The 21,287-nt window shown below is 41.5% G+C and overlaps 1 protein-coding gene across 3 annotated transcripts in view; it reads right to left on the reverse strand.

The window, feature by feature from the left end:
- The window catches only part of STAC (SH3 and cysteine rich domain), a 106,808-nt gene that overhangs the window by 21,362 nt on the left and 64,159 nt on the right, over positions 1-21,287 (reverse strand). For all 3 annotated transcript variants that reach the window (XM_070391735.1, XM_070391734.1, XM_070391736.1), the window contains exons 7-8: positions 7,760-7,824; positions 6,156-6,244 (exon numbers count right to left, since the gene is read on the reverse strand). In XM_070391735.1, coding sequence (XP_070247836.1) covers positions 6,156-6,244; positions 7,760-7,824 — 154 coding nt within the window. The remainder of the gene's footprint in view (positions 1-6,155; positions 6,245-7,759; positions 7,825-21,287) is intronic.

Raw genomic sequence — 21,287 nt, forward strand, 5'->3', positions numbered from 1 at the left:
AGCTATTATTTTTCATTTCTGCAAGTTGTACGAAACTGATGATGATGCCAGTGACTCTTGTCTGTCATTTGACATGCATGGGAATTGTGTCTGGTGGAATGTAATCAATGATTACCCTGTGAATACTGATCAGTGTTGCATGTATTTGCAAATTCACATCAGCACCCTGGATCGCCTACATATGTCTGATGCTTGAATTCTCCTTTGAACCAGATGTGACATATTAGGGGTTCTCTCATTAATGAATGAGTCTAAAAGCAACTTTGACATGTGTTCATTTTATATTTGTATGAGAGTCATGATTTCATCTTAATTAAAAAAAAATTATCCTTGAACAGGAGTGACTTTTCATGAACACATTCTATAGATAACAAACTTCCTGGTCTTATAAAGGAGAGTAACAATCCCAATAGACTGGTAAGAAGTAATATGAGTGGCTAGCACAGGATACATGAATACTCTGTCCGAACCTGCTGATTGAAATATCATCAGCAACCTCATCACAGAGGAATCCTACCACAACAATGCAGGATGGAACGCTAGGGATAAGAAAGATGAGTTGGGCCCCAAGTCTGCCTCCCTGGGTTGCAGCCCTGACTCTACTACTTTCTACCTGTGAGTTCTGGGTTCTAGTTCTCCCACCTTACCCTCCCCCCATATGTAAAGACCTATAAATTGTCTCATTTAAATATGAACTAAACAGCTAAGTGTTCATTCACTAAGCTTCACTGAATTTTAAGACAGTCTTTTCAGAATGAAGACTGGAATGGATGCAATTACCTAAATAAATACGCCCCTGAACCGGCAATGATTGCGCACCACCTCTTTTTCTAATGGAGTTTGCGTCCGCACTCCCTCCCCGTTTGGTGAATTTTGAAGTCATCCTCTTGGACTGTTATGTGAGCTATTCTTCCCTATCCTTTCCTTGCGGTGAAGAGAGAATGCTGCGCACTAACAAGCCGAAGCCCTAGCATGGCTGTGATGCCACCTGCCTGCAAAGTCTTCCTTGGTTTCCCAAGGCTGCTTGGGTGCCTCCCCACCCACAAGACCCCACGCTGAAGGGCACCGTCTTCTCTACTCCTCTGCCACCCACCTCAGCCCTTGCCCACTTGAGCTTTCTGAGCACAGGGCCTGTGCATTGTTCCCCCAGCAGAGGGTAGGTGCTCACTCAGGATGTGACGAGCGGAGGAAACAGCCATGCGCGGGTTAAAGTCAGTTCTAAGGTGCTTTGAAAAAATCGGAATGAGATGAATTCAGGCCATCCCATCTCCAGAGCTTCTGATGAATATTAGCTAATGAGACAAATAGCTGCCTGGCTTCATTCAGACGCGCCCATGGAAAAATCCGAGGTCCAGGCTGCCAGGAAAGAGTCTGGTGACTCAAGAATCTAAATCCTTATTTGGGGTTACAACAGAAGACAGGTTTCTCTTTGAAGGCCCCCCCCTGCCCCGATGTAGGTGTTCCGACACACTGAAGTGGCAATTAATTTGTGTCTTTCTTAGAATTTAATAGACTTGGAAAAGTAGTTCCTGCTTTCCTTCTCTTGGCTCCTAAGCTTTTTTTTTCTTTCCATCTCATTCCCCGCTCCCTTTCCCTTCTTATGAAACATGGCCATTATCATATAAATCTGTTTGGGGAGAACTAATAAAAATGAAAATGACTTAGATGTGGGAAACCAAAATGGATTCTTTGGAACAGGCATTAAATGGCCACTGAAATATGCATTTGAATCTTTAAGTCTTTTATTTACTCTTGAGCCTTTATTTCAGAGTTCTTACGATGTTTAGGGGTTTGTGTTGGCTTGGAGTTATTTACATCTGCTGATTGCTTATGTGATATATCAACTCGGCAAAGCCATAAAAGTAATTCTTATTGGTTTTTAAAGGTGTGTTGGTGTGAATAACAAGCAATGGCTCTAAGACTCTTCCGACTTCTGACCCCCAAAGCAGTGAGGATAATGGGACTGGTTACTTTGTACATATGGAGGGCAAAACTTTCTTATTTTTAAAAAATATATATTTTTATTTATCTTAGAGAGGAAGGAAGAGGGAGAGATAGAAACATAAATGAGAGAGAATCATTGATTGGCTGCCTCCTGCACGCCCCACACTGGGGATGGAGCCCGAAACCCACGCATGTGCCCTTGACCAGGAATCGAACCATGACCTCCTGGTTCATAGGCTGACACTCAACCACTGAGCCACACTAGCTGGACAGGATTTAATTTCTTTTTAAAAAAAAATATATTTTATTGATTTTTTTACAGAGCAGAAGGGAGAGGGATAGAGAGTTAGAAACATCAATCAGCTGCCTCCTGCACACCCCCTACTGGGGATGTGCCCGCAACCAAGGTACATGCCCTTGACCAGAATCAAACCTGGGACCCTTGAGTCCGCAGGCTGACGCTCTATCCACTGAGCCAAACCGGTTAGGGCACTGGCTGGGCAGGATTTAATTTCTTTAAAAAGCTAAGCATGTATTATTAAGCTTGTGCTCTTGATGTGTGTGTACGAATGTGTGCACATGAATGTGTGTATGTTCATGCATATCTGACTGTGAGTGTGTGGGAATGGATGTCCATAGGTAAGTATATCACACACATACCCACCCACTTGGCCAAGAGGATGATTTGGCACGAGGCAATATGGGATGATAATGATGTTAATACTGATGAGAATAAGGTTCTCCAGTTTGTAGTTCAAGTAGCATTTTAAAGAATTTTGCTCATGAATTAGGCTGGCAGTTCACGAAGTGCAATTTCCCCAGCTCTTTATAAAGCTTGATAATAAGGGTTATTGGTAGACATTGTCTAAGACCCTGAATTACAGAAGGTTATCTCCTTACTATACAAGCCTCTTCCACTCAGAGGAACCTGGGTGGCTCTTTAATGTTAGGAGACCACAAATCCTCAGCAATGAACTGGAGGTCTCATACAGGATGGCATCGTATCTTTCATGTCAGTGGTAAAATTCCATACCTGTGACATGTCACACCAGCAACTGCAAAACCTGCTCAGAAGATGAGGGACAGGGTATCACAGCCTCCTTATCACGGGGCCAGGGAGATAAAGTCTCACGGGATGTGCTCAATGGATGAGTCTTTGACGGTGTTAGGGTTGTGTTAATGAGGTTGTTCAGAAAACTAGGAAATGAAACCTATTGTGAAAAGATGCAAATTATGAACAGAAGGCATCTAAAATATAGTGTGCACCTTGCTTTGTAGTGGGAATGAAATCCTAGCTTTTATTTTAAATGATCTCATTAAATACTCAGTCGCCCTGGGAAGGAGAGAACAGAGAAGAAACAGTGTACTCAACTGAATGCAGGTAAAGAGAGGTCTCTGGTGGCTGGAAGCCTGGGCAGATGGTGATGTCATTCACCCTAAGGAGCAGGTTTGTGGGAGGGAGGGAGGGAGGAGCTGTTATTGCCATCCACTCCCAGGATAGGCAGGTAAGGATGTGCAACTGGAAGTCAGTAGGGAGATCTGGACTGCTAGCTGTTGGCAGAAAAGGCTTTCCTTACTATTGAGCAGGCATATGACAAATGCTTGCGGAAGTGATCTATGACTGTTCATCTGTTCTTTGCCGTCAAGCTCACACTCCTAACATTCCCTGTACTCTCGCTTCTTTTGTTCTCTTCCCTGAGGACAATACCCAGCATGCTCCCTGGATCAGAATGCAGGTGGATGAGAATGGTTATTTTGTTAAGCAGAATTTGTTTTTCTCCTTTATGGTTTAAGGAGAAAATGATAATTCACAAAGCTCCAGTTCATTCATGGAATTATGTGAAATCCCCAAAGCATAGCCTTCCCCATTCTAAATCAAGCACCTGGCTTTTAAAATGGGGACCTAGAATCTCTTGGCAAAATAAAAAAAAAAAGGAGGTGTGACTTATCACTTTATTCTTGTAGTCGGTGGAATGCAGACATTCCCCTCCTGGGAATGAACAGTCCTGTGTGCCTCGAAGAGGACTGTAAACGTTTGATTGGTGACCAGACAATCTGACTGTGAAAGGCCTGTAACCCACTGAAATAAGCACGAAAAGTTATGACGTGTCACATCAGCAGCTGCCTGACCACCAACAGGCAGCTAGATGACATTCCTCAGTAACATTCTATATTTATCAGGAATTGTGTTGTTGTTTTTTTCATCTGATGGCTTCAGACAATTTTCTAATATAAAAACGATGGGACTTGCACAATAAGAAATTGTTAAATTTAAAATTTTGGATACCCCAAATGACAATCTCAAGAAGAACAAAATACACTGTATTTATTGCAAAGTAAATATATGTCATCCTTGTCTTCATCAGCAGGTAGTCCATTGGGGACCGTTTGCTGAAGGGCAGGTACCACCTCAGTGACAAATCCTAGGGGGGCTCTAACCTTTGGGGCTTGTTATATCCCCACTAGAATAGGCCTGCACTTGACAAATGCCATCTCTCCTCCTGCACCGATGCCAGACAGTTCAGGTAGTGTTCACAGCTCCAGCCGGTGACATCAGTGTGGCAATTCCTACCCAACGGTGGAGAAAACTCAGAGCCTAAACGTCTACAGGAATCTAAGGAGCTGAGTTCCAGGCTCTGAACTGTGCTCTGCAAAGACCCAAGAATGACTGGGAGCAGACCAGGGCACACGCTGAACACAGCTGACCTCTGTGTGAGCCAGGAGGTACCAAACTCCGGTGGGATACACCCATCTGCTGTGGAGTGTCGCTGAATGCTGCGCCCTGAGGGCTGCTGGACTTGACCCAATGGCCTGTGGAACCAGGGAGACAGGGTCTAACTGGAGCCTTTTTGGCAGCTCTGTCCTTTTGAGGGGCTCTGGGGAAGAGGAAGAGGAGCAGCTGATTCCACTGAAGTGGGAAACCACATTCAGGCAAGTGCACATGGACTATTCCTGGGACGTGGCACAAGCCTGAGGACGGAGAGAAGCCCCCATAGCCCAGGGCGGAGGGACAGGTCCCTATGGATGCCATTTAAGGGGAATGACATGACTGGGACTTGGTCTGCATGGCATTCAGGCAAGGGGAGTCCACCCCAGATGGAGGCAGTTTCACTAAGACTGACATTTCAGTAGTTTTTAGTGTTAACATCTCTCTATTCTCTTTGGACTTTCAAAGAACCAATGTCTAAGGGCCCATTGGACAAGCAAAGCAGCCCTTTCTCCCCTGCTCTGGGATTGGGAAACACCAAAGCCTTCTCCTCAGACTACTTACGTTTTAGGGCCATGAGTGGAGGAGGGGAACCAAGCCTTTCCTTGGAGACAGGCCAGTGAACACACCATATTATACAAATTGGAATAACTACCAGTTACTGAGTGTCCGCAATGACGGGGCACCATGCTATATGCCTTATGCACTACTCATTTCACCCTCACAGGTACTGTAGGGGGAAGAGGTCATTCTTATTCTTTTACTAGAGGCCTGATGCACGAAATTCGTGCAAGGGGCTTGGCCCTCACAGCCCCAGCTTTGTCTGGAAGGTCGTCCGGAAGGATGTTCGGTCTAATTAGCATATTATGCTTTTATTTTTATAGATACCTAAGATGTTTATAAAGTGCTTCAGGTCACACAATAAGCAGGATGTGAGCAGAGGACTGACTCTACACTGAAACGCAAGGGACAAAAACTGTGGTCAAGAGAAAGATTCCCAAAGCTCACCTTACCGTCCCCTGGCGTCATTACCGGAAGTGGGATGGATCCTTGTGAGCCAGGCAGAGGTGCCAGTCTCCAGCAGGAGAAAGAAATGGCTTTAGTTTGATTCTTCAATCAATGCTAATTTGGGGATGAAATATAGTTTTTTGATTCCCTGGACTCCACAGGATGCCAAGTGCATCTGATACGCAACTTTCATGAAAACTCCCACGAGCAGTTCTGTTGGCAGGGTGCTAAAACCATGCTTTTTGAGGTGTGGCCCTGCGTCAGCAGCAGCGTACTCACCAGCAGACCAGTTAGAAATACAAATTCTCAAGCCCCGCCCCCGACCAGCTGACTCAGAAGCTGCAGGGACTGGCCCAGCAATCCCAGCGAACCAGCCCTGCAGGTTGCATGCACACTAAAGTTTGAGAATTGCCCTAAATATCCCGGAGGCAACACAAATTGAATTATTCTTTCTTTCATTCTTGCTTTTTTCTTTTCTGTAAAAAAATGCTTTTACCTCATTTCCAAATCTTCATTCTCCTGTGGTACAAATTTGTACAAGGCAACATAGGTGTTCATCTGTAACGGGTCTTTGGAAAGAGGACCCTGAAAGAGGAAATGAAGACAAATTAGGGAAGGAAGGAGGAAGAAATGAGAGAAGCAAGGGGGAAAAAGGCAATGGTGAAGTGAATGCAAAGTAATTCAGTGTATGGCTCTTAAGGGTTAAAATAGCTAAACGTTATTAAAGACTGTTTCAACCATTGGTTTATTTTTTTAATTTCTTAGCTGAGATTGATTTTATTGCAAACCATTTGAAAACCATTATGTGGAGGTCTTTGTCAGAAATACTGTAATTTTTGCCCGGCTGGTGTGGCTAAGTGGTTGAACCAAGAGGTCACTGGTTCAATTCCCAGTCTGGGCACATGCCTGGGTTGCGGGCTCGATCCCCAGTAGGGGTTGTGCAGGTGGCAGCTGATCCATGATGTGTCTCTCTCATCGATGTTTCTCTCTCTCTCTTCCTCTTCCTCCGTTTCTCTCTACAAATGAATAGAAACATTTAAAAAAGAGAAATACTATAATTTTCTTCAAATACTATTTTTTATATGGTTGTTCATGAAAAGTGATACAGGATTGGCCCCAGGAGTGAGACTATCCTCTCTATAGAAAGATGGACATGTGAATAGGAGTAACAAACTTTCACTTCCTAAACTTCAGTTTTTTTTAAAAAAATATTTTTCAATTACAGTTAACATTCAATATTATATTAGTTTCAGGTATACAGCATAGTAGTTAGACATTTATATAATTTGCGAAGTGATCCATAAAATTGACTTCTTTTCAGTAAGCCTAAAATTTGGTGTCTCAAGTATCCAAGGGGACCAGGTGTATATACAGGGCAATTAGTTCATTCATTCTGTGAAGAAAGCACAGATTTTGCCGTCAGGCAGATTTTGGTTATGTCATGGGATCACCATCTTCTGGCTGTGAAACCTTGCAATAATGATAGTAAGAACTACTGTTTTGATAGCGTACCATGTGCCAGGCAGTGCGGCACATGCATGAGCACACGATCCTCGCAACAGCCCTGTGAGGTGGATTTTATTGTTGTCCCCGATTTGTAGACTATAGAGAGTATTGTGTTATATAAATATTAGCTACTATCATTAACCAATTAAATATGAATGCTATATCAATGCTTACACTTTATCATACATATAATAAATTAAAAATTATATAATATATAACATAACTGTAATATATACACATATGTATAATATATAATTCTACACTATATTTAAATACATTATGTAACAAACGTATGCTATCTATAAAACAAACAAAAGTTGCACACAATTATACCTTTTTTATTTGATTCACTCTGCTATCCAAAGCTCAAGTATTTTTTATTTTATTCTATTGGCTCTATCGATTTATTCTATTCTATGGATTCTATGCTAATTATATACAAATGAACATAAAAATATAACTATATACTTATGTACTATAAAATACACCCGCTATATTATGTAACTGTATAATTTACACACGAGAGAGTCTGTATCTACTTGTGTGTAACATACATGTGGAAACAAACACTGCCTTTGCGACGCCCATGAATACCTGGTGGTTTAAGTTCCTCGCTTGGTCTCTGAGGTCGTCAGTGCCATTTTCTGGATACGTAAACACTGAGGAGACAAGGGGAAGCAGGAGTTTTATGGATCCAGTCACTGTGTTTTGGAAACATGATTGAAAACTTGGTTTCTTACTCCCTGTCCCAGAGTCTATTTCACTTCTGCCTTTTCCTTGTTCTCGGGGGCCCAGCTTGCCTGTTGCCTGTGGGACGCCTCCCTGGCTCCCTGTGCGGGTTCTGCACCGCCTCCTCTGCGCGCTCACACCCTTGCACACGCCTCCAGCTGGCACATCCTCTCGCTTGCCTGGCAGTTGCGTGTTTACAACTGGGTCTCCCTGGGTAGTGCTCTTCTCATGAACAGAAACCGCGCCCTGCGTCTCTGTTCCATGTATCCAATCACTCGTTATGGGATGGAGGGTGATGGAGGGCCCGATTTAATTGTATCCGAATTACCTTTTCTAAATACCGGGTTTTTCTCATCTATTGTCAATATCTTGTTTCTAGTTTGTTAATGTTATCTATATTCTATTTTTCAGCTTAAAGTGTTAGTTTTAAATTTCAAGATAGTTCCTTGATCTCTTATTGTCAGTGCACTGAGGCAATTATTCGGATTAAAGAATAAAAGTGTGGTTTCTCATTTGGTTTGTTCTTGGGCTGCAGAATTCTCTTCCTTTTGCGTTTCAGCAGCCACTTGGTGGCCTTTGATCAGAACAAGGCTCTGACAATGGGCAGGCGTTTCCGCTGTCCGTTGCACAGCTGTGGGAGGTCCCGGGTGGCTGTGAGGGCTCTGCCATGGCCCGTTTCAGGAGCCGAGTCTACCCTGGTGACAACGGCATGGCCTTATTCTCACTGGGTGTCTCCTCCTTAAACACAAATGTGGCCAATGTTTCCAAGTTTATAGAGTACAGTTACGGTGTCCAAATTAACCCGCCATTGAGAAGACTCCACATTTAAATGTAACACATGGCTGCTGTATTCTTCCCTTTGGTCTCCCTGCAGATTATTGAGGCGATCTCAGGAGAGGAAGAGACACAGGCCACCCAAAGCTCTACCCCCTACTTCAGTCAGCGCATCTCCATGTCCCTAAGAGGGACTCAGTAACTGGTGTAGAGAACACGCTTCAGAACAAGAGCCCCTGTAAATGTGCCGATGCTTAGCAAACGTCTCTTCTCCAGAGCCTGTGGACACAATCCTATCAGCCCTAGGAGGCCAATATGCACTCGTCGGAGGAGCTCTGGTCTGTAGGTAAGTGGAAAAGGAAGGCCCAAACCTATGGGTCTTGTCTGCCTCCATATTGGCCTCTCAACAGTTGAAAATGAGTAGAGGCCAGGTGATATAATGTGATGACCTAAAATCTTGGTGTAAATATTTGATTCCCTAAGTACCTACAACTTCTAAAAGAATATTAAATTATTGAATGAAAACACACAAAGAGAATCTTCCTAGATTTGATTGGAGCTAAAAAGGGGAAGTACATAAGGTGCACAGGCAATGAACAGCTTGGATGGCATTTACAAGTTGGTAATTCCACATTATTTTAGCTTTTTATTGAATATCCCTTAAGTATCTGGTTTGAAATGTGTATCACTTTTGTGAACTACATTAAAAATCACTTGAAGTGACCCCAAATGTGTTTTTAACTATATTGTTGCAAGCAGAACTGAACAGTGCCAAAATGATTTTTAAAACCCATTCCTTGAGAGGGTCGGAGGGAGACCGCATGGCAGACAGCCGCGTCTCTTGGGACAGACACAGACCCTGACCAGGGTAAGGAGTTCCGCGGGTTTGCTGGCGCCAGGAGATTTGAGATTTGGATTTTGTGATTGCGGAGAACTGAGACTAAAGGGGGCATCCTGAGGAACTGATCAGACCATGCAGTGCCCATAAGAGAGGAGCGTTTCCCAGACCATGCAGTGCTGGTAAGAGAAGAGCGTTTCCCAGACCGATCCAAGCAACAGCAGCCCCCTGATCACCGCAGCCTCCTGATCACCACAGCCTCCTGATCACCACACCCTTTGTCTGTGGAACAGCAACTGTACGTGAAGCCTCCCCCCACCAGCCAGAAGAGCCAACACAGCTGTGAACAACACCCACCAGAGGAGCTGCTGCCAACTGGAAAGCAGCTGCTACTGCAACCGTCTGAGCAGCAACCACAACCCAAGGAGCCCCTGCCACCCAGGGAGCAGCCACTGAACATCTCAACATCTACATATGTCAGCGAGATCAAACATGGGTAGGCAAAGAAACCCCCAAAGGAAAGAAAAGGAGGACTCGCCAGAAAAGCAGCTAAGTGAGACAGAGATATGCAACATGACGGAAAAAGAATTCAGAATAAGGTTCCTAGAGTACATGCACCACATGTTCAAGAAGCAAGAAGAAACAGATGAAAAACTCAACTACTTATGCAAGAAGCTAGAAGAAACAGATGAAAAAATCAACAACTTAAGTAAGTCCCAAGAAGAAATGAAGAGTGACATAGCTTCAATAAAAAACTCCATTGAAAGTATCAACAGTAGACTGGGAGAAGCGGAGGACCGAATTAGTGAATTAGAAGACAAGGAAGCAAAACACACTCAAACTGTACGGCAAATGGAGAAAAAAATTAAAAGACAGGAGGAGAGCCTAAGGGAGCTTTGGGACAACATGAAACGAAACAACATACGAATAATAGGGGTGCCAGAACAACAGAAAGATGAACATGGATTAGAAAACCTATTCAAAGAAATAATATCAGAAAACTTCCCTGAGGTGGGGAAGAAAAAAGTCACACAAGCCCAGAGAGTCCCAAACAAGGTGAACCCGAAAAGACCCACACCAAGACACATCATAATTACCATGGCAAATGTTCAGGATAAAGAGAGAATCTTACAGGCTGCGAGAGAGACGGAAAGTAACATACAAGGGATCTCCCATTAGATTATCAAATGATTTCTCAACAGAAACACATCAGGCCAGAAAAGAATGGACGGAAATCTACAAAGTGATGCAAAGCAAAGGACTGAATCCAAGAATACTCTACCCAGCAAGGCTATCATTCAAAATTGAAGGGGAAATAAGAAGCTTCACAGACAAAAAAGGGCTAAGGGAGTTTATCACCACCAAGCCAGCCATGCAAGAAATGCTAAAGGGACTGGTGTAAAAAGAAGAAATATCAAGCTCAGAAAGAAAACAGCCACACACACACACAAAAAAAGAAATGGCTACAAACAAATACCTTTCAATAATAACTTTAAATGTAAATGGACTAAATGCTCCAATCAAAAGACATCGAGTGGCTGAATGGATAAAAAAACATGACCCATACATCTGCTGTCTACAAGAGACCCACCTCATTAGAAGGGATTCACACAGACTGAAAGTGAAAGGATGGAAAAATATCTTTCACGCAAATGGAAAGGAAAAGAAAGCTGGGGTAGCAATACTTATATCTGACAAAATACATCTCAAAGTGAAGGCCATAACCAGAGATAAGGAAGGCCACTTCATAATACTAAAGGGATCAATACAACAAGAAGATATAACCCTGGTAAACATATATGCACCCAATGCAGGAGCACCCACATACATAAGAAAACTTCTGGAAGATATCAGGGGAGAGATCGACAACAATACAATCATAGTAGGGGACTTTAATACACCACTGACATCACTGGATAAATCCGCTAGACAAAAACTCAGCAAAGAAACAGCAATCCTAAATGACTCACTAGATCAGATGGACTTAATTGACATCTTCAGAACACTTCACCCCACAGCTGCGGAATATACATTCCTCTCAGGTGCTCATGGGACATATTCAAAAATAGACCACATATTGGGTCACAAGCAAAGTCTCCACAAATTCAAGAAGATTGAAATCATAAAAAGCTTCTTCACAGACCACGATGGCATAATGTTAGAAATAAACTACAATAAAAACAACCCAAAATACTCAAACACTTGGAAGCTGAATAGCATGTTATTAAATATTGATTGGGTTACCGATGACATCAAAGAAGAAATTAAAAACATCCTGGACACTAATGACAATGAAAACACAACAATCCAAAACCTCTGGGACACAATGAAAGCAGTCCTGAGAGGGAAGTTTATAGCTCTACAGGCCTATCTCAAAAAACAAGAAAAAATGGTAGTCAATCATCTAACTCTACAACTCAAAGAATTAGAAAGAGAGCAACAAGAAAACCCCAGAGTGAGCAGAAGGAAGGAGATAATAAAGATTAGAGCAGAAATCAATGAAATAGAGACCAAAAAAACAATACAGAAAATCAATGAAACCAAGAGCTGGTTCTTTGAAAGGATAAACAAGATTGACAAACCCCTAGCCAGGCTCACCAAGAAGCAAAGAGAGAGGTCCCAAATAAACCAAATCAGAAATGATAGAGGCGAAATAACAACAGACCCCACAGAAATACAAATGATTGTTAAACAATACTACGAGCAACTCTACTCCAACAAACTGGACAACCTGGAGGAAATGGACAAACTCCTAGAAAAATACAACATTCCAAAACTCAACCAGGAAGAATCTAAAAACCTCAATAGGCCAATAACTATGGAAGAAATTGAAGCAGTCATCAGAAAGCTTCCAGCAAACAAAAGCCCAGGGCCAGACGGCTTCACAGGGGAGTTCTACCAAACATTCAAGGAAGAACTAAAACCTACCCTCCTCAGACTACTACAAAAAATTCAAGAGGAAGGAACGCTTCCAAGCTCATTCTATGAAGCCAGCATCACCCTAATACCAAAACCAGGTAAAGACATCACAATGAAAGAGAATTACAGGCCAATATCCCTCATGAACATAGATGCCAAAATCCTCAACAAAATCTTAGCAAATCGGATCCAGCAGTACATCAGAAGGATCATACACCATGACCAAGTAGGATTCATCCCAGAGATGCAAGGATGGTACAACATCCGTAAATCAATAAATGTGATACATCACATAAACAAATTGAAAGAAAAAAACCACACGGTCATATCAATTGATGCAGAAAAAGCATTCGACAAAATCCAACACCCATTTTTGATAAAAACTCTCAGAAAGGTGGGAATAGAAGGATCATACCTCAACATAATAAAAGCCATATATGACAGGCCCACAGCCAACATCATACTCAATGGACAAAAACTAACACCATTTCCCCTAAGAACAGGAACAAGACAGGGATGCCCACTCTCACCACTCCTGTTCAACATAGTACTGGAAGTATTAGCCATTGCAATTAGGCAAGAAGAAGGAATAAAAGGCATCCAAATTGGAAAAGAGGAAGTAAAACTGTCCTTATTTGCAGATGACATGATATTATACATACAAAACCCTAGAGACTCCATCAAAAAGCTACTAGACTTAATACTTGAATTTGGCAATGTAGCAGGATACAAAATTAACCCCAAGAAATCTGAGGCATTTCTATACACCAACAGTGAACTTTCAGAAAGGGAGATCAGAAAAACAATCCCATTTACCATCGCACCAAAAAAATTAAGATACCTAGGAATAAACTTAACTAAAGAGGTTAAAGACCTCTACTCAGAAAACTACAGGACGTTGAAAAAAGAGATAGAGGAAGACATAAACAGATGGAAGAACATACCATGTTCTTGGATTGGTAGAATCAACATCATTAAAATGTCCATACTACCCAAAGCAATCTATACATTCAACGCACTTCCCATTAAAATACCAATGGCCTTCTTCAAAGATCTAGAACGAACTCTCCAAAAATTCATCTGGAATAAAAAAAGACCCCGAATAGCTGCAACGATCCTGAGAAAGAACAAAGTAGGTGGGATCTCAATGCCAGATATCAAGCTGTATTACAAAGCCACTGTTCTCAAAACTGCCTGGTACTGGCACAAGAACAGACATATAGATCAGTGGAATAGAATAGAGAGTCCAGAAATTAGCCCGAACCAATATGCTCAATTAATTTTTGACAAAGGAGGCATGAACATACAATGGAGCCAAGATAGTCTCTTCAATAAATGGTGTTGGGAAAATTGGACAGACATATGCAAGAAAATGAAACTAGACCACCAACTTACACCATACACAAGAATAAACTCAAAATGGATAAAGGACTTAAATGTACGACAGGAAACCATAAAAATTCTAGAAGAATACAAAGGCAACAAAATCTCAGACATATGCCAAAACAATTTCTTCACTGATACAGCTCCTAGGGCAGTTGAAACTAAAGAGAAACTGAACAAATGGGACTACATCAAAATAAAAAGCTTCTGCACAGCAAAAGAAACCATCAACAAAACAACAAGAAAACCCACCTCGTGGGAAAACATATTTGCCAACGTCATATCTGATAAGGGCTTAATCTCCAAAATTTATAGGGAACTCATACAACTTAACAAAAAGAAGATAAACAATCCAATCAAAAAATGGGCAAAGGATCTAAATAGACACCTTTCAAAAGAGGACATTCAGAAAGCCAAGAGACATATGAAAACATGCTCAAAGTCACTAATCATCCGAGAGATGCAAATCAAAACAACAATGAGGTACCATCTCACACCTGTCAGAATGGCCATCATCAACAAATCAACGAACGACAAGTGCTGGAGAGGATGTGGAGAAAAAGGAACACTTGTGCACTGCTGGTGGGAATGCAGACTGGTGCAGCCACTATGGAAGGCAGTATGGAGGTTCCTCAAAAAATTGGAAATGGAACTCCCATTTGACCCTGTGATCCCACTTCTAGGAATATATCCCAAGAAACCAGAAACACCAATCAGAAAGGATATATGCACCCAGATGTTCATAGCAGCACAATTCACCATAGCTAAGATCTGGAAACAGCCTAAGTGCCCATCAGTAGATGAATGGATTAGAAAACTGTGGTACATCTACACGATGGAATATTATGCTGCTGTTAAAAAGAAGGAACTCCTACCATTTGCAACATCATGGATGGAACTGGAGAGCATTATGCTAAGTGAAACAAGCCAGTCAATGAAGGAAAAATACCACATGATCTCACTCATTCATGGATAATAAAGACCATTACAAACTTTTGAACAATAATAGATACAGAGGCAGAGCTGCCTCAAACTGATTGTCAAACTGCAGTGGGAAGGCCAGAGAGAGTTGGGGGGCAGGAGGGAGGGGAGTAGGAGATCAACCGAAGGACTTGTATGCATGCATATAGGCATAACTAATGGACATAAGACACTGGGGGGTAAGGGAGGGTAGGGGTTTGTCAAGGGCGGGGGGGGGGGGGGGAAAGGATACTTATGTAATACCCTTTGTAATACTTTAAGCGAATAAAAAAAAAAAAAAAAAAAAAAAAATAAAACCCATTCCTTGCCCTGGCCAGTTTTGTTCAATGGTTAGAGCGTTGGCCTGTGGAATGAGGGTCTCGGGTTCGATTTCCAGTCAAGGGCATGTACCTCGGTTGTAGGCTCTGGCCCCAGTAGGGCTGCTGTCAGGGCACATGCGGGAGGCAACCAATCAATGTGTCTCTTTCACATCTATGTTTTTCTCTCTTCCCCCTCCTGCCTCCCTTCTACTCTCTAAAAAATCAATGGGAAAAATATCCTCGGGTGAGGATAAAAAAAAAATAAATAAAACCCATTCCTTTCAGAATCAAGTCTATTTACCAAAAAGATATCATACAACTTTTGCCGAAACCGGTTTGGCTCAGTGGATGGAGCGTCGGCCTGCGGACTGAAGGGTCCCGGGTTCGATTCCGGTCAAGGGCATGTACCTGGGTTGTGGGCACATCCCCAGTGGGGGATGTGCGGGAGGCAGCTGGTCGATGTTTCTCTCTCATCGATGTTTCTAACTCTCTATCTCTCTCTCCCTTCCTCTCTGTAAAAAATCAATAAAATATATTTTAAAAAAAAAAGATATCATACAACTTTTATGTTTGCTGCTTTAAATTTATTGTATTAAAAATAATTTGATTGCTAATTTCATTCAGAACAAGAATATATCCCTGGTGCAGGCATATTTTTAAAATTAAATTTATTGGGGTAACATTGGTTAATAACATTATATAAGTTTCAATTGCACATTTCTGTACTACATCACCTGTATATTGCACTGTGTGCTCACCCTCCAAAGTCTAGTCTCCTTCAATCACCATATATTTGACCTTCTTTACTTTCTTCATCCTCCCCCACCCACTTCCCCTCAGGTCACCACCATACTGTTATCTGTGTCTCTGAGTTTGTTGCTTTCTGTTTTATAGCCTACATATGAGTGCAGTCATATGGTTCTTATCCTTTTCGATATGATTTATTTCACCTAGCAATATTTCCTGGTGTTACAGATGCAAAATGAATCTTTAGTTTTGCCACATCCCCAAAGGACTTTCTTCTGTTCCTTTTCCATATTCTGTCTTTCCTTTTTGCTTTTCAGTCCTGCGAGGCCCATGTTCACTACTGTGTTTTCTAATGAGATGATTATTTTTATCTTTAACCTGATAATGCAGCCAGTTACATTATTGGCTTATCTAACATTGACCCAAATTTGCATCCCTGGAATAAGTCCAGCTTGGTAATTATGCATTGTCTTCTCAAAATACACGATTGGATTCAGCTTACTAAGATTTTGTTTCAGATTTCTGCTTCCATATTCAAGAGGGAGACTAGCCCGTGATTCTCCTTTCTCCTACTGTCTTTGTTGGTTTTAAGGTCAGAATCATATTAGCCTCATAAACTAAATTAGACAATGCTGCTATCCTTCTTCCTTGCCACTTCTTGTTGTCCAGAATGAGTTTATGTAACATGGAAACTCTCTTTTCCTTAAATGTTTGGTAGCATTTACTTACACAGTTGACTGGGCCTGGTATTTTCATAGTGCAAACATTGGAAATATTGATTCCATTTCTATCATAATTAGAAGCAAATCCAAGGTTTCTACTTCTATTACTTCTTGAGTCAGACTTTGCTCAATGGCATTTCTCTTGGTATTTGCCTATTTAAAAATAGTTTTAAAATGTATTGGCATGAAGTTGGCCATGAGATTCTTTTATTTGCCTTTTGATCTGTTATACTCATTCTTTTTATTATTGCCTTTTGTTTTATCTCTCTATTTTATTCTTAAAATTGTTAAATGTTATGCATTTAATTTTTTAAGAACCACTTGTAGGATTTATGATCTATCTTTGTCATTTAATCATTTCGGCTCTAATCTTTATTTGCCTTTCTTTCATGGGCTCTATTCTATTTCTTTTTTCTGACTTCTTAAATATAATGCTTAGATGATTACTTTTTAGCATTTCTTATTTTTTAATTGAATAGTTTCAAAGGTATATAGTTACAACTTTAGCTGCATTCCACAGTTTTGATATGTAGTGTTTTCCCTATTACTTAGTTTTAAATATATTCCAATTTTCATTGGAATATATTTCATTTCTCTTTTAATACACAAGCTTTTTAAAAGTTTATTTTAATTTCTCAAATTATAGGTTTTCCTACTTATCTCTTGACTATTGATTTTTTGGTTGTCAGAAAGATGTGCTCTATATAATATTAATTTATGAAGCTTGCTTGTGGCCTACCAGGTGATCAATTTTTATAATTGTTCCAAGAGTTCTTAAAAAGAATTTGAATTGCCCATTTGTTAGATGGAGTGTCCTTTTTAAGTCAATTAGAATTGTCAAATGTGTCCTCATTTCCTCTATGTCTATACTAAATTTTTTTTGTCTATCCAACTTGCCAATGATTGAAAGGTGAGTTAAAATCCCTCACTATGAAGGGGAATGTCAATTTTCCTAATAGTTCTATCAATTCCTCTTTGAGTTTCTGTAATTTAGAGGCTACACATTAGGTGGATGGAAGTTTAGAATTTATATCTTCTGGTGAAGTTGACTATGTAATGATACTATTCTCTAGTGATGCTTCTTTTTTGGGGGTTCTTAAAGTCCACCCCCAATTAATATAGCTATAGAATCTTTCTGTTGCTTAATATTTGCCTACAGTAACTTAAAATTTAAAAAAAAAATTTTTTTTCAATTACAGTTGACATATAATATTATGTAACTTCAGGTATATAGCACAGTGATTAGACATTTATATAACTTTTGAAATGATCACCCTGCTAAGTCTAGCACCCATCTGACACCATACATAGTTATTACAATATTATTGACTATATTCCATCTGCTGTACTTTATATCCTTGTGACTGTTTTTATAACCGCCATTTTGTTAATCCCTTCACCTTGGCAACCATCAATTTGTTCTCTGTATCTATGGGCTTGTTTCTGTTTTATTTTGTGTGTTTTATAGATTCCACATATAAGTAAAATCTGATGGCCTTTGTCTTTCTGTGTCTGATTTATTTCACACAGCATAATACTCTGTAGGTCCATTCATGTTATTGCAAATGATCTGGACACTAATTATGTGTTGCAAAAACACACCATCATATTTGCATTTGTAATTTGGGAATTGTCCACTGGAGGGGGACCAGAACCAGGGGCATCTGCCAACAGAGCCATTAAAAGATTTGCTTCCTTTTTTTTTTTTTTCTTTTCTGGTGACAACTCAAAATTTGAGATCTAGAACCAGTGCATACTAAAGGCAAGCATCAATTTTACAAACATGAGCTTGCCATTTTTCTTTCTGGGCAGAATTTCTTTGCTTTAGTGCAACGCAAGGTACTATTCAGCTTTGTAATATCCTCAAGTGAATGTGATCACCCATCCCTTTTAAAAGAATAGTTCTAGGAATCTGTCTTTCTTATGTTCTTCCTCCCCCTGCTTCTTTTCCAGGAAAGTTATGATCACATCTAGTTAGACTGAAATGCAATTATTGAAGGCAGCCAGTAACATCATTATTTGGCATTTCATGCTGAAATAGGCAGCCTAGATTTTTCTTCTCCCTTTGCTCATCACCTTGCTTCCCATGGAGTCGCTGGCAGTTAAAGCAAAGGTGAAGACCAACAATTCTCCCTTCTACATTTCTAATGCATCCAGCAGTAGTGTTGAAAACAACAACCAGAAACGCTCAGACCTGCCCAAGATCTTCTCTAAAGAAAATGCAGAATGCATTCTTACCAGTAAAGAAATGAGCATGAATTGTACCCTCTTCTAAGGTGGCTTTGGAAATATTCCTCCAGGCCTGACTTGTGTGGCTTAGTGGTTGAGTGGCGACCTATGAACCAGGAGGTCACAGTTCGATTCCCAGACAGGGCACATGCCCTGGTTGTGGGCTCGATCCCCAGTAGGGGGCGTGCAGGAGGCAATCAGTCAATGATTCTCATGATTAATGTTTGTATCTCCCTCTCCCTCTCCCTTCCTCTCTGAAATCATTAAAACTATATTTAAAAAATAGTTCTCCAGGATTTGACATGCTGCCTGGCTTGGCAGAAGTAATATCTGTATGCACTGTGCATGTTTTAGAACGTAAAGGAAACATGTAATGCAGAACTGCTTGTGACTGGAAGCTCAGGCGCTGCTTCTGCAAAGCCAGCACCATCCTTGCCATGACGGTGAGAGGACTAGTGAGACCTGGGACCCTGTAAGCAGGGTGTTTTCTCTATGTTGTTTCTCAAACTGCATGGACAGAGGATTAAATCAAATCAAAGAAAATGTTTTGAAGCAAACTGCTGCATAATTAATCTCTCCTGCTTCCAAGGGTGCATTGTAAAGAAAGCTACTGCTGATCAAAGGAATGGCTAATAGATCTCCAAAGCTTTTTAGAGGTTTATTGCTTGCTAAGATCTTTAACAGATTTCTTTGAATAAGTCGGTAAAAATGCCCCTTCACATAAAAGAGATGGCGAATAATCAACGTTGAGTCTTTGAGTGTGTTACTCAGTGCCTTAGTTTCTTTATGTAACAGGATGTGTTGTGTGTAGGGGGGGAGGGGCGTATGTTCCATGATTTCTAATCCTGCTTCTTGAACTTTAATAAGATTCATATCAGAGATTCACATATAAATTCTGATTCTGGTCCTAGCTGGTTTGGCTCAGTGGATAGAGCATCGGCCTGTGGAGCAAAGGTTCCTGGGTTTGATTCCAGTCAAGGGCACAGGCCTCAGTTACAGGCTCCTCCCCGGCCAAGGCCAGGACATGTGCAGGAGGCAACCAATCAATGTGTTTCTCTCACATTGATATTTCTCTCTGTCTTTCCCTCTCTCTTCCACTCTCTCTAAAAACTCAATGGAAAAATATCCTTGAGTGAGGATTAAAAAACAAATTCTGATTTTGCAAATGATCTGGAACAGCCTAAGATTCTGCATTTCTAACAAGCTCTCAAGTGCTGCCCGGGCTGCTGGCCCAGGGGCCACATGTGGAGTCGTGAGGCTCTAGGCTGCATCCTGACACTTTATGACCTTGTGATGACTTAGTTAATAGCAATTCTACTTCATATTGATGATTCCTATATGAATGATGATTCCTTCATATTATAAAATCCAAGAAGACCGCTTTTGGAGTAAAGAAATCCCTGGACAAATAAAGACCATAACTATTAAGGGAATGGGTGAATGACAGCTTCAGTAGAGCTGGACCAGGATGATGGAGGCAGAGAGGCAAGGTGCGGGGGGGGGGGGGGGGGGGGGCACATACTGGGCAAGAGATTGAAGAGCAGCAGATAAGACCTGCTGATAGATCAGATAGGAGGTGTTAGAAGAATGGGGAATCAAGGCTGATGCCCATAGGTCTGGCCTGATCAACTAGTAGAATAGAGTTCCTGTTTACTGAGCAGAGGCAACCTGGGAAGAGCTGGTGTGGGTGTGTGGGTGAAGCAATCAAGAGTCCAGTGTTAACTTAAAATGCCTATTCTGCTTTCAGATGGCCATAGCCAGTAGGCTGCAGGGGTCTGGAGGCAGCAAGGAAGCCTAGTGCTGGAAATGAGGTTCCAGAGTCATCAATGCATACATGGTATTTTCTTCAAAAATTTTTTTAAAAATTGATTTCAGAGAGGAAGGGAGAGGAAGATAGAAACATCAATGATGAGAATCATTGATTGGCTGCCTACTGCATGCTCCCTACTGGGGATGGAGCCTGCAACCCAGGCATGAGCCCTGACTGGGAATTGAACCATGACCTCCTGGTTCATAGGTCAGTGCTCAACCCCTGAGCCACACAGGCTGGGCCATACATGGTATTTTCATTTATCATCTCATTTAAAGATGAAAATATCCTATGGATTCGGTGATAGGATTATCCTCACTTTACAGATGAGTCAATAGAGGCAGAGAGAGGCTAGGTCACTGCTTCACAGTCATGTGATCACCAAGCGAAGCCCAGCAGGCTGTCTCTAGAGCAAGGAGGGATCAAGGACCAAATACGTCCGGCGTGGTTAGTGATGAGGAGACCATCACATTGTTGAGAAGTGTCAGGTAAGGGGTGCAGGCAGAAGGCAGGCTCAGGGACAGAGCAGCCGACCAGACCTGAAGCATGAAAGTGCAGGCACGTCTGGTTTATATCCCGGTCTCCTGTGAGTTTGTTCTCCAGATGCTGAAGGACTTAGGGTTGCTGTCCAAATTCAGTTGCTGGACCTGTAGTGCTGGACAGGCTTGGGCTGGATGGCCCTGCCGTGTCT

The sequence above is a fragment of the Myotis yumanensis genome, unplaced genomic scaffold (assembly GCF_028538775.1).
Source record: "Myotis yumanensis isolate MYYU_CA2020_CCGP unplaced genomic scaffold, mMyoYum1.0.hap1 SCAF_14, whole genome shotgun sequence".
Taxonomy (NCBI): domain Eukaryota; kingdom Metazoa; phylum Chordata; class Mammalia; order Chiroptera; family Vespertilionidae; genus Myotis; species Myotis yumanensis.